The sequence below is a fragment of the Electrona antarctica genome, assembly GCF_951216825.1.
Source record: "Electrona antarctica genome assembly, contig: scaffold_338, whole genome shotgun sequence".
Lineage (NCBI taxonomy): Eukaryota > Metazoa > Chordata > Actinopteri > Myctophiformes > Myctophidae > Electrona > Electrona antarctica.
This window is the reverse complement of record NW_027638572.1, coordinates 88,615-104,139: the sequence shown is the minus strand read 5'-3', so window position 1 is coordinate 104,139 and position 15,525 is coordinate 88,615. Positions and strand designations below refer to the sequence as shown.

The 15,525-nt window shown below is 40.5% G+C and overlaps 1 protein-coding gene across 1 annotated transcript in view; it reads right to left on the bottom strand.

The window, feature by feature from the left end:
- Positions 1–15,240, bottom strand: part of LOC306917928 (calcium uniporter protein, mitochondrial-like) — a 42,655-nt gene extending 27,415 nt beyond the window's left edge. The window contains exons 1-3 of the mRNA XM_079530826.1: positions 15,118–15,240; positions 13,562–13,619; positions 3,151–3,321 (exon numbers count right to left, since the gene is read on the bottom strand). Coding sequence (XP_079386952.1) covers positions 3,151–3,321; positions 13,562–13,619; positions 15,118–15,228 — 340 coding nt within the window. The 5' untranslated portion in view covers positions 15,229–15,240. The remainder of the gene's footprint in view (positions 1–3,150; positions 3,322–13,561; positions 13,620–15,117) is intronic.
- Between the last annotated feature and the right edge of the window lie 285 nt (positions 15,241–15,525).

Sequence of the window (15,525 nt, the reverse complement as noted above, 5' to 3'; positions counted from 1 at the left end):
AGGTCGGCTCATCCCCCAGCGAGTGGCGGTGAGAGGCGATCTGATATTATGGAACGGTCCGCTTGGGAAAACGGTTAGTGGCAGACATCCGGAGCTCATCGGGAGCATGGGGTCTACAGGATACCAAGCCTCGACTCACGTTGCATGGTCCATGATGGCAGGGGCTGTGAGGGTCGAGGTCCCTCAGTGCTGCCCGGAGTGGGGTGTCGACAAGCCCGCTGGATATACTGCTCCGGTGGATGTGTGTGAAGCTGCCCGTGCACCGCAGGGCGTCGGCCCTGTGAAGGTAAAGAGCGTCGCCGTGAGCAGTGAGTCCCTCAGCAGCCCCCTGGGACTAAGTGTGATGTTGGCGGGGGTTGAGGCTGTGCTAAACACCAGGGGTTTTCATCTCAGCTCTTGGATGCAGTTTGGCCACAGTGGGAGGAGCGGAGATGAGACTCGGAATGCCAACCAGATGGTGAGTTGCTGGGGCCAGAGGTTTCCTGTGACTGACTGGGGGCAGAGAGGGTCTGGGATCCTAATCAGACCAGATGGAGAGAGGCTGCAGGGGAAAGCATTCTCGGCGGTTTACAGCGGAGAAAGTGGATTCTCGCCAGCTGCGGCTGCGAGGGTTTCATCAACGCCACTGGACGGCGGGACGAAGAGGCTCTGCAGAGCCGCGGAGAACGATTGTGCGCATTCCTGGTTGCCCGGTGAGACCGGTGGTCATGAACAGTGGGAGGCGCTGCTCACGGCTGAGGACCGTGAGACTCGTTACTCTGACATGCTGTTCCTTCCTTTTGACCGTGGGGGGACGGAAGGAACATTTGCAGGTGTTGAACGCCGTGCGAGGCGTTTGCGTGAAGGCCCACCTGGGTCTACTCATCGGCTGGGACCAGTCGGTGGGGTCATTTATCAACCTCATTAAACGTGGAGGGGTTGGTACTTTAACCTGGGCCAACAAAAAGCCTCATTGAGAAATACCCAAACAGACTATTTGACTTTGTGTGTTTTTTCCCATTATAATAAGCGGGTGTTCCTCTGTGAGGTGGCTGTTTAGTTAGTAAATGTTTACTATATATTCGGGTTTGGAGTGAAGTTGGTTCTCTATTTTCTATATTATTGCAAGTACGAGTGCACTTTGTTTATTTCTGTGCATGCCGATTTAGGTACGTGTTTATTAGATATGAGTGTGTGACCTCCTTCGTGTATTTCACTCGTAGCTCAAGTGGGAGGTGTGGTGTTTACCTGTGAGAAACGTTTTTTATATTTAAGCTGACAGCATTTGACCTGTGTGTAAAGCGGTGATGCACCCTAGAGGTAGGTGGAGAGCATCACATCTCTTGCCTCATCGATCGAGGTCTTGTATCAGCTATCAATATTAGCTTTTATTATTAAGAATACAGTCATTTCTGTTATGTTTGAACATTGGTGTACAATAGTTATTATTCTTATGAGTAGAAGCGATTTATTGGGAGTAGAACGGGGATGTACAGGGGCTGTTATATTTACATTTATATTAAAGAGTGGGTGTGGCTATAATAAGCATTGGGTATCGTGTGCGCACATCTGGACTTCAGTTCTCCGTTGGTCCTGGGACGGTCGGTCGGTAGGTGAAAGTGCCCGTAAATGTTATTATAAGGATCAATGTCCACATTATACCTTTCTTGTGTAAATGTGTTAGTCGGTTGTATGTTCTGCGTTTAATGATTGTATTGTGTGTTTTCTTATTTCAACAGTAAAATTACCTGCTGCTACTACTATCGACAACAAAGCCAAGCTATCATAAGTGTGCTATAAGCGACGTACAGACTGGTTGATTTTATTGTATGAACAGTATAGTTAGTGAATGTGTTTACGTGTGTGAGTGTGATATAAACAACAAAATACCATTTTCGTTGTGTTTGGTTTGTTATAAGTCGATTGAGTTGAGTAGTTTGCACTGTTGTGTCCAGGCCAGCGATCCATGTCAGAGGGTGATTGTTTAGTAAACATATATTAAGCAATATTCTGAACAGACACCCTGTTACCGTCTGAGAGAGAGACACCCTGTTACCGTCTGAGAGAGAGACATAGACACTGTGTTACCATTTGAGAGAGAGAGAGAGAGACACCCTGTTACCGTCTGAGAGAGAGAGACACCCTGTTACCGTCAGAGAGAGAGAGACACCCTGTTACCGTCTGAGAGAGAGAGAGACACCCTGTTACCGTCTGAGAGAGAGAGAGACACCCTGTTACCGTCAGAGAGAGAGAGAGACACCCTGTTACCGTCTGAGAGAGAGAGACACCCTGTTACCGTCTGAGAGAGAGAGACACCCTGTTACCGTCTGAGAGAGAGAGACACCCTGTTACCGTCTGAGAGAGAGAGAGACACCCTGTTACCGTCTGAGAGAGAGACATAGACACTGTGTTACCATCTGAGAGAGAGAGACACCCTGTTACCGTCTGAGAGAGAGAGAGAGACACCCTGTTACCGTCTGAGAGAGAGACACCCTGTTACCGTCTGAGAGAGAGAGAGACACCCTGTTACCGTCAGAGAGAGAGAGAGACACCCTGTTACCGTCTGAGAGAGAGACACCCTGTTACCGTCTGAGAGAGAGAGAGACACCCTGTTACCGTCTGAGAGAGAGAGACCCTGTTACCGTCTGAGAGAGAGACACCCTGTTACCATCTGAGAGAGAGACATAGAGAGAGACAGAGAGACAGAGAGAGAGAGAGAGACAGAGAGAGAGAGACAGAGTGAGAGACAGAGAGGAGCCAAATAATTAAGTGTGTGTGTGTGTGTGTGTGTGTGTGTGTGTGTGTGTGTGTGTGTGTGTGTGTGTGTGTGTGTGTGTGTGTGTGTGTGTGTGTGTGTGTGTGTGTGTGTGTGTGTGTGTGTGTGTGCGTGTGTGTGTTTGCATAGAGCTTAAAAAATGTTACATAGCGATTCATTGTCCAACTAATAGTTGTGATTAATGATGTAATTATGTTTGTGTCGTTGAACATATGAATATAAATGACATTCTGTTTGTCTTTTAGTCTTTGAAGTTGCACAGGGTCGTTACGACACACAACCTAAACATCCCAAATGACTGACATGTTTAACATGTTTTAACATGCCTACACGCTGTGTGTGGGGTACCACAGTGTTGTATATTAGCTGTGTTTAGCAGTACCACGGTGTCATACCTGCGTTCAGCAGTACCACAGCGTCAGCCCCAGGGTCCTCGGCCTGGATGTCCCGTATGAAGCACCCAGCGGTCATCAGCATGGGACGGATGGAGAACAGACACACCTCCCCTCTGGACGGGAGAGGGACAGACAGGACGGGACGGCCATACCGGTAGCAGACAGACAGGTCTGAGGGACAGACAGACAGACAGGTCAGAGGGACAGACAGGACGGCGTGGCCAGTCGTTCTGAAAGGGGGCGGGACTGCGACGCTCTATTGACGATATGCACACGGCGGCCATCTTGCCAGCAAGGTGCTAACTAGGTGCAACGAGTCAACGACCCATGTAGACAGCCCATTCATCTAAACTGAAAGGTCCTATTTAATTGTATTAAACAACGTCAAACTCACCAACATTGCAGCTGTATGAAAAGTTTGAATTATCGTCTTACAATCTGCAATGTGTTTGTTTCATAGAAATCTACCGTAGACATGTCATAAACTATACTTCCTGTCAAGAAATTCCTTGCAGAAGATGAAGTGTCAGAGTTTGGAAGCGCTCGTTATCAGTAAAGCAACCTCCTGCTGCCTCCTGCATTATGTGCACATTCTAAACAGGTGGTACACATGGGGCCGTTGAGTGATAGTCAACGAGCGCTTCCAAACTCCAATAATCTGCAAGGAGGTAGTAGCTCATAACATATCTACAGTGGATTTCTGAGTGGTGTAAACCACTCCTACAACTGGCTTTGTTAGTTTACGTGTCTGTCTGTTTGTCTGTCTGTCTGTTCGTACCAAAAGATTAGCATGGTTGCTATGGTCACCCAGTTCACACGGGTGTGATTTCATTACGTCAGACATTACGTCAGACCACAGCTGATCAGTCTATATAAGACCTTACACCACTCAGTTCACACGGGTGTGATTTTTATTAAACAAACACATTGCAGATAGAAAGAGGATAATTCAAGCTTTCCGTACAGCTGGTGAGTTTGACGTTGTTTAATACAATTAGGTAGGACTTTTCTGTTTGGATGAATGGGCTGTCAATGGGAAGTTGCACCTAGTTAGCACCTTGCTGACAAGATGGCCGCCGTGTGCTTTAATATCATCAATATTATCACCCACAGCTACACTGACCGTGTGCCAAAGATGACGAATTCTATTTAAAATCATCACTTCCATCATTCATCAGCATCATGTCCTACTCATATACAACCTAAACATGTCCTACTCATACAACCTAAACATGTCCTACTCATATACAACCTAAACATGTCCTACTCATACAACCTAAACATGTCCTACTCATACAACCTAAACATGTCCTACTCATACAACCTAAACATGTCCTACTCATATACAACCTAAACATGTCCTACTCATATGTACAACCTAAACATGTCCTACTCATACAACCTAAACATGTCCTACTCATATGTACAACCTAAACATGTCCTACTCATATACAACCTAAACATGTCCTACTCATATACAACCTAAACATGTCCTACTCATATACAACCTAAACATGTCCTACTCATACAACCTAAACATGTCCTACTCATATACAACCTAAACATATCCTACTCATACAACCTAAACATGTCCTAATCATATACAACCTAAACATGTCCTGCTCATATACAACCTAAACATGTCCTACTCATATACAACCTAAACATATCCTACTCATACAACCTAAACATATCCTACTCATATACAACATAAACATATCCTACTCATATACAACCTAAACATATCCTACTCATATACAACCTAAACATGTCCTACTCATACAACCTAAACATGTCCTACTCATACAACCTAAACATGTCCTACTCATATACAACCTAAACATGTCCTACTCATACAACCTAAACATGTCCTACTCATATACAACCTAAACATATCCTACTCATACAACCTAAACATGTCCTACTCATACAACCTAAACATGTCCTACTCATACAACCTAAACATGTCCTACTCATACAACCTAAACATGTCCTACTCATACAACCTAAACATGTCCTACTCATACAACCTAAACATGTCCTACTCATACAACCTAAACATGTCCTACTCATACAACCTAAACATGTCCTACTCATGTGTACAAACTAAACATGTCCTACTCATATGTACAAACTAAACATGTCCTACTCATGCAACCTAAACATGTCCTACTCATACAACCTAAACATGTCCTACTCATACAACCTAAACATGTCCTACTCATGTGTACAACCTAAACATGTCCTACTCATATGTACAACCTAAACATGTCCTACTCATATACAACCTAAACATGTCCTACTCATACAACCTAAACATGTCCTACTCATACAACCTAAACATGTCCTACTCATACAACCTAAACATGTCCTACTCATATGTACAACCTAAACATGTCCTACTCATATGTACAACCTAAACATGTCCTACTCATATGTACAACCTAAACATGTCCTACTCATATGTACAATCTAAACATGTCCTACTCATATGTACAACCTAAACATGTCCTACTCATGTGTACAACCTAAACATGTCCTACTCATATGTACAACCTAAACATGTCCTACTCATGTGTACAACCTAAACATGTCCTACTCATATGTACAATCTAAACATGTCCTACTCATGTGTACAATCTAAACATGTCCTACTCATATGTACAATCTAAACATGTCCTACTCATGTGTACAATCTAAACATGTCCTACTCATGTGTACAACCTAAACATGTCCTACTCATATGTACAATCTAAACATGTCCTACTCATATACAACCTAAACATGTCCTACTCATACAACCTAAACATGTCCTACTCATACAACCTAAACATGTCCTACTCATGTGTACAATCTAAACATGTCCTACTCATATGTACAACCTAAACATGTCCTACTCATATACAACCTAAACATGTCCTACTCATACAACCTAAACATGTCCTACTCATACAACCTAAACATGTCCTACTCATGTGTACAAACTAAACATGTCCTACTCATGTGTACAAACTAAACATGTCCTACTCATGCAACCTAAACATGTACTACTCATACAACCTAAACATGTCCTACTCATACAACCTAAACATGTCCTACGCATATGTACAACCTAAACATGTCCTACTCATATACAACCTAAACATGTCCTACTCATATGTACAACCTAAACATGTCCTACTCATATACAACCTAAACATGTCCTACTCATATACAACCTAAACATGTCCTACTCATATACAACCTAAACATGTCCTACTCATACAACCTAAACATGTCCTACTCATGTGTAGGCCTACAACCTAAACATGTCCTACTCATGTGTAGGCCTACAACCTAAACATGTCCTACTCATATGTACAATCTAAACATGTCCTACTCATGTGTACAACCTAAACATGTCCTACTCATATGTACAATCTAAACATGTCCTACTCATATGTACAACCTAAACATGTCCTACTCATATGTACAATCTAAACATGTCCTACTCATGTGTACAACCTAAACATGTCCTACTCATGTGTACAATCTAAACATGTCCTACTCATATGTACAATCTAAACATGTCCTACTCATGTGTACAATCTAAACATGTCCTACTCATGTGTACAACCTAAACATGTCCTACTCATATACAACCTAAACATGTCCTACTCATACAACCTAAACATGTCCTACTCATGTGTAGGCCTACAACCTAAACATGTCCTACTCATGTGTAGGCCTACAACCTAAACATGTCCTACTCATATGTACAACCTAAACATGTCCTACTCATGTGTAGGCCTACAACCTAAACATGTCCTACTCATATGTACAACCTAAACATGTCCTACTCATGTGTACAACCTAAACATGTCCTACTCATATGTACAACCTAAACATGTCCTACTCATGTGTACAACCTAAACATGTCCTACAATCTAAACATGTCCTACTCATATGTACAATCTAAACATGTCCTACTCATGTGTACAATCTAAACATGTCCTACTCATGTGTACAACCTAAACATGTCCTACTCATATGTACAATCTAAACATGTCCTACTCATATACAACCTAAACATGTCCTACTCATACAACCTAAACATGTCCTACTCATACAACCTAAACATGTCCTACTCATGAGTACAATCTAAACATGTCCTACTCATATGTACAACCTAAACATGTCCTACTCATATACAACCTAAACATGTCCTACTCATACAACCTAAACATGTCCTACTCATACAACCTAAACATGTCCTACTCATGTGTACAAACTAAACATGTCCTACTCATGCAACCTAAACATGTACTACTCATACAACCTAAACATGTCCTACTCATACAACCTAAACATGTCCTACTCATATGTACAACCTAAACATGTCCTACTCATATACAACCTAAACATGTCCTACTCATATGTACAACCTAAACATGTCCTACTCATATACAACCTAAACATGTCCTACTCATATACAACCTAAACATGTCCTACTCATATACAACCTAAACATGTCCTACTCATACAACCTAAACATGTCCTACTCATGTGTAGGCCTACAACCTAAACATGTCCTACTCATATGTACAACCTAAACATGTCCTACTCATGTGTACAACCTAAACATGTCCTACTCATATGTACAATCTAAACATGTCCTACTCATGTGTACAATCTAAACATGTCCTACTCATGTGTAGGCCTACAACCTAAACATGTCCTACTCATATGTACAATCTAAACATGTCCTACTCATGTGTACAACCTAAACATGTCCTACTCATATGTACAATCTAAACATGTCCTACTCATATACAACCTAAACATGTCCTACTCATACAACCTAAACATGTCCTACTCATATGTACAATCTAAACATGTCCTACTCATGTGTACAATCTAAACATGTCCTACTCATGTGTACAACCTAAACATGTCCTACTCATATGTACAATCTAAACATGTCCTACTCATATACAACCTAAACATGTCCTACTCATACAACCTAAACATGTCCTACTCATACAACCTAAACATGTCCTACTCATGTGTACAATCTAAACATGTCCTACTCATATGTACAACCTAAACATGTCCTACTCATATACAACCTAAACATGTCCTACTCATACAACCTAAACATGTCCTACTCATACAACCTAAACATGTCCTACTCATGTGTACAACCTAAACATGTCCTACTCATATGTACAATCTAAACATGTCCTACTCATGTGTACAACCTAAACATGTCCTACTCATATGTACAACCTAAACATGTCCTACTCATATGTACAACCTAAACATGTCCTACTCATATGTACAACCTAAACATGTCCTACTCATGTGTACAGACTAAACATATCCTAAACTAAACATGTCTTAATCATGTGTACAAAGCCTGCTTGAATAAATACTGTGACAGTACAATACATATAGTTTATATGTATACTTTCATTATATAGATATTCCACGGTTACGTTCTTAGCTTACGCATGTTTCATGATAACTACTTTTTATGTATGTGATGTATTGCCATGCTTTCTGTCCTTGCTTAATGTAAATCGCTCTGGATTAAGAGCGTCTGATAAATGCCTAAATTGTAATTGTACTGTCTGCTCCGCGTGCTCTAACATTTATAACCAGACTTCCATTTAGAGACGTTCCTAAACAGATTTATAACCTGACTTCCATTTAGAGACGTTCCTAAACAGATTTATAACCAGACTTCCATTTAGAGACGTTCCTAAACAGATTTATAACCTGACTTCCATTTAGAGACGGTCCTAAACAGATTTATAACCTGACTTCCATTTAGAGACGGTCCTAAACAGATTTATAACCTGACTTCCATTTAGAGACGGTCCTAAACAGATTTATAACCTGACTTCCATTTAGAGACGGTCCTAAATAGATTTATAACCAGACTTCCATTTAGAGACGCTCCTAAATAGATTTATAACCTGACTTCCATTTAGAGACGGTCCTAAACAGATTTATAACCTGACTTCCATTTAGAGACGGTCCTAAACAGATTTATAACCTGACTTCCATTTAGAGACGGTCCTAAACAGATTTATAACCTGACTTCCATTTAGAGACGGTCCTAAACAGATTTATAACCAGACTTCCATTTAGAGACGGTCCTAAACAGATTTATAACCAGACTTCCATTTAGAGACGGTCCTAAACAGATTTATAACAGACTTCCATTTAGAGACGGTCCTAAACAGATTTATAACAGACTTCCATTTAGAGACGGTCCTAAACAGATTTATAACAGACTTCCATTTAGAGACGGTCCTAAACAGATTTATAACAGACTTCCATTTAGAGACGGTCCTAAACAGATTTATAACCAGACTTCCATTTAGAGACGGTCCTAAACAGATTTATAACAGACTTCCATTTAGAGACGGTCCTAAACAGATTTATAACAGACTTCCATTTAGAGACGCTCCTAAACAGATTTATAACCAGACTTCCATTTAGAGACGGTCCTAAACAGATTTATAACAGACTTCCATTTAGAGACGCTCCTAAACAGATTTATAACCAGACTTCCATTTAGAGACGGTCCTAAACAGATTTATAACCAGACTTCCATTTAGAGACGGTCCTAAACAGATTTATAACCAGACTTCCATTTAGAGACGGTCCTAAACAGATTTATAACCAGACTTCCATTTAGAGACGCTCCTAAACAGATTTATAACCAGACTTCCATTTAGAGACGGTCCTAAACAGATTTATAACCAGACTTCCATTTAGAGACGGTCCTAAACAGATTTATAACAGACTTCCATTTAACCCATTTAGACCTGAGGACGATTCTACAAATGTCTTCTAAATCTTGACAGTTTTCTGAAAAACCCATGTTTCTATGTCGTTCTCCAACATTTTCATGTCAAGGACCCCCAAAAATATATGTAACCATCTGAAAATATGTTGTTCCAGGGACCCCCCCAGAAGCAAAGATTTGAGTTAAAAATGTTGGCTCTGAAAGAATATATTCAAATATTTGGGCTACATTTTCACGATTTAAAAAAGATATCAGACCTTTGTAGATCTTTAACTCTTGAGAGTGTGAAATGAAACCAAAGCTATTTAGATTAATTTCAATCTCCCAAAAGTTACATCTGCTTTACTTAATTTACAAGATACATAATTTGAGAATATAGAATAATTGTTATTTTGATCAACAAACTATTCTCTAGTTTTGGGTCTGAGAGGCATTTTAGTTGTGACAGGTTTACTGTTTAGGACCGCCTCTGACCCATTCTGGGTGGGAACCCCTTTTGGTGTTTTAAGAATTATGTTATAGTTTAGCTATTGAAAAATAGCAGATCTACAAGCTCATAGATCTGCTATTAGATAGTAGGTCTGCTATTTTTGAAAAATCGTGAAAATGTGCCTCAAATCTTTGAATATATATTATTACAGAGAGTTGTAACTCAAATATTTGCTTCTGAGAGGTCCCTGGGACAACATATTTTCAAATGGGGGGGCGGAGGCATATTACATATCATTTTTGGGGTCCTTGACATGAAATATTGAGAACCACTGAACTGATACACAAACATAAGGTTTTTCAGAAAAATGTCATTGATTTTGAAGACATTTTTTTAATTTTGACATCAGGCCTAAATGTGCTCATTTTGTAACTTCATTATTAATCACAATGTTTTTTTATTCATTGAGGTTTGGCCTTATAGATGGAAATGTGGCTTTTTACTCTGTGCGTTTCCTTAGACTATAGTCGTGTAGTCTCAAAGGTAACAGGTACGGTCGCCCCTTATTTTCCATCTCGCCCCACTACTCCACCTAGCTGTAAATACCAAACATAATTCATGTTGGTGATTATATAAAAGGTATTATCATATTAATTTATCATTGTTAAGTTAACTCTGTATATCCACGGGCATAATAGCATGATGATGCCATTACAAAACATGGGCTACATGGAAGGAAATGTGTTTAATAAAACGACATTAACTGCTAGAAGGTCCTGAATTAACTTAATTAAACAGTCACTGTCTCTGTGTCATGTTCTTTCTTAATTTTACAGAGTATAGAGATCGACTACTATACAATCAAATCTGTATACAAGATCATTTCAGATTTCAGAGAGGGAGGGAAATACTAAATTAACTGTTAACTGAGTCATTCCACGAAACCGGTACGATTTGCAGTCCCTCTTACCTTTTTAAGGTGTATTTTATCGATTGAGTCACCAAAATGTATTTTTAAAAGCTTTTTTAATCAATTTAAATGTTCCCTTTAATATTGTGTTTTCTTTCAGTAGACACCCCCTATTTTGTCAAATTTTTCATGTCCCCAATGGCCTTCGATGAAAGTGGATTTGAGATATGACTATTAAAAATGTACAAAAATCCATAAATTATGCCATTCACATATAAATCTATCGGTGCTTTATTGCTGGTCATGTTATAGCATTATATAGCTCTGTCCCCCAATTGCACTCAACCCCGTTACACAAGCCATTCTCCCCTCCATAAGAATACTTAACTGGCCCTTTAGTGACATCACGGACATTAAGTGGCATTCTACAAGTCTTCTGAACAACATGCTACAGAAAGAGGCAATCTCACACCTTATTTTACAATGTTTTAGAGTAATTTATACTCTCACATGTGGTCGTAAAGCATAACAGCTCAACTCTGTTACATGGAATAAAGATAGAAAACAATTATTTGTGAAATTTATGTTTGTTATTTCAACAATATATCTGTTTTTTTTAATCAAATGCATGCCATGTTGTCTCCTCTTAATCACCAAAGGTAGTGTAGTGGCCATCTTCAGTAAAAAAATCACAACCCTGTGTATAACGGGGTTGACACAACCCCGTTATAATTTTCAACCCCGTTATCATATTATTCCATTAAAATGAATTGAATGCCTGAGATGGGAAATTATGTTTTTCTGATAGCTAAAGATGCCCTTAATATTGTGGGGTATTCAGAAAGGTAAAACCTTTCGGTCAAATTAAAAAAAAAAAATACTGACATTTTTAGCTTGGACTTTTGTCGTTTTGCTGAGTGTCCGCTGAGTAGCCCTGCTCTGGTCAACAAAGTCCACACCCACAACACCAGAGGGAGCTCAACAAACCATGTACAACCCAGATTCGGCACAAACAACAAGGGACTACATTAATTTCGCTCCTATGCCACCAAAATGTGGAACGCCCTACCGACAGTCATTAAGACATGCAAATCCTGTGACTCCTTCAAAACTGCTCTCAAAGGCCACCTACGGACGGCTGCAATTCGAAACTGGCTCCCGTAAAATCTGAATCCCCCACCCACCCCTTTACCCCCTCACTGTTTATGTTTTTTTCCCTTTTTTACCTCCCATGATGATTTCCTGTTTATGGCTAAAGTGTATATTCGTACGCCTCTAAATGTTATGATGAATTTAAAATGGTGGACCCTCTTGTAAACAAGTGTAATGCTTTATGGTGTCGTCCACTCACAGTTAACAGTTTTGTATTGAGTTGTGCTTGAAATGTACTGTAATTCTGCAAACTGTCAATAAATCAATCAGGTGCCAACGGCCGTTGGTCTTCTGTGAGTACATGTATTGTCTGTCCCGGCGGTCGGTCGTCCAGTCGTAGATACTGGAGACCCGGGGTGTGAAATGAGACCCTTAAGGGTCAGGGGGAAACCCGCCAGGGTCCAGAGGGTACTTGAAAACCACTGACAATAGAGTAGAGTACCCTCGGGTGCAGTACTTAGTTTAAACAGTTTTTGGTCATTTGGTTAGACCAGTCATTAGTCCTACAACTACAACCTATCTACCTGGTTTAGACCAGTCATTAGTCCTACAACTACAACCTATCTACCTGGTTTAGACCAGTCATTAGTCCTACAACTACAACCTATCTACCTGGTTTAGACCAGTCATTAGTCCTACAACTACAACCTATCTACCTGGTTTAAACCAGTCATTAGTCCTACAACTACAACCTATCTCAAACCCTCACCTTAAACCTAACCTCCCACGGGGCAGCACACCTAAACCTAACCTTAACCCATGTCTAACCAATGACTAGTCTAAACTAAGTATGAACCCCCCCATTTGATGACATTTAGCCTCTCAGACCCATTTGAGCCACGGACCACCATTTCATGACATTTAGCCTCTCAGACCCAAAACTAAAGAATATTTTGTTTGTTATTCCATGCTGTATTGATTTTGGTACCATTAGGAGGCAAACGTTGATCAATCAAATAACAATTCTTCTACATTCTCTACTGTAGACTTAACTAATAGACTTAACAGTAGATGTTTAACAACAATTTAACTCTTTTACACTCTCAAGAGTTGAAGTGAGTGTGTGCGTGCGTGCGTGCGTGCGTGCGTGCATGCATGCGTGCGTGTGTGCGTGCGTTACCCGTGTTTGCAGACTGCGTGCTGTATCGGGACAGTAGACACACACTGACTGGACCAGACTAGAGGGACAGAAATGTTACATTATATATGTGCAGTACAGTACAGTACAGTACAGTACAGTACAGTACAGTACAGTACAGTACAGTACAGTACAGTACAGTACAGTACAGTACCAGACAGACAGACAGACAGACAGACAGACAGACAGACAGACAGACAGACAGACAGACAGACAGACAGACAGACAGACAGACAGACATTTATAAAGTTTTCAACTTCAAGTGTGTCACAATATCCCATTGCAATATGGGTGTGGTTGCGGAACTGAATGAACGTCTGAGCAGAGAGAGAGAGAGAGAGAGAGAGAGAGAGATAGAGAGAGAGAGAGAGAGAGAGAGAGAGAGAGAGAGCAGGAGGAAAATACGGAAAAGAGAGCGAGTGGGTGGAGATAGAGAGACATATGCTCTGCAGCTGCATGCCACAACACAACAACAGCTCCAATGCATACCAGTATCTCTCTCTCTCTCTCTCTCTCTCTCTCTCTCTCTCTCTCTCTCTGTCCACAACACAGCGATCCTAACACATTCAGAATGTGCAGAAGTAGTTTTCCAGTTAAACACCAAAGAGGTTTATTTAGTTTAGTTGGAACAGAAGCTCAGAGATCTCAGTGTGTCTGTTCTCCTGCAGTTACAGCTATGTAAAGAAACATGTCCACCCTGCAGGCGGAGATATCTCCCTCCCAGTGGCAGTAACATATTGTAACAACTTCTAAAGTTTATTTGAACACTGACTGTAAACCCGTTTTTAATGATGCTAAACACTTAACGACTTTATGTAAAGAGTTAATGTTATCCACCTATAACGATAACTTAACTAAAATAGCCATAATGCTAGAACAAGATCACTATGTCTACGGTATGTAAATGTGATCCACTATAACGACAACGTAACTAAAATAGCTATAGCCTACTACTACAACACGACCACTCACAACGACCTTATGTAAATGTGATCCACTATGACGACAACTTGACTAAAATAATGCTAACAATACGTCACTCAGCGACCATGCAGTACTTCACAAGTTACGACAAAAGTTTAACTAATCCTAGAACAATGAGGTCGATCACACTGCGTGAAAAGAGGAGTTAACGGCAATTATGGGCACTAGATTTGCCCGTAAACCTCAAGTTTAGCAGCATATACAGTTAACATACAGTTAATATACAGTCATATACAGTGATATACGGGGGTGATGGTACATTTCGGGAGTTTACCGGAGTTTGTTGGTAAATTTACCGGGTGTTTCCTGGAATATACTCAACCGTATTCCATGCTTTTTGCGCAGTGGATCACCGCTCCAGAATAGCCTATAAATTAAAGTACTAGACTACTAGTTAGGCTACTTGATGTAGTCTACTAGCCTATACTATCTACTGATGCAGGATATGACAAAGTACTATCATAAGTTAACTAGTGTAGGCTAGTTATACTTGATGCAGACTACAAAGTACTATCATTCTAAGTGAACTAAAGCTATTATAAGTTCTGACTCACCGCCCTGCATTGTGAGGCTCCAGGACTCCGGGTTAGTTTCCTGACGCGGAAACAAGAAGCCAAACCCAGTCTGGATCTGGAAGAAAGTCTCAACAACATGAAACTCATCATGAGATGTTTTTAGTTACAACGGAATGGAATTATTATGTGATCAGATCAAATATACAGTCCAGAAAACAGTAAAGATCATGCGTCCATGTTGACACAGGATGAGACTGTCTGTCTGTCTGTCTGTCTGTCTGTCTGTCTGTCTGTCTGCTGGAGGGTAGCGGGTAGGGGGCGCCCTCTTGTGGCGAAACAGTTCTATATAGCTTGACTGACATGTCGTGAAAAAAAAATGTTATTGAGAAACACTGACTGTTTTAAACAACAATAGAAACGAGTGAAATTCCCTGGCATATCTCTTCA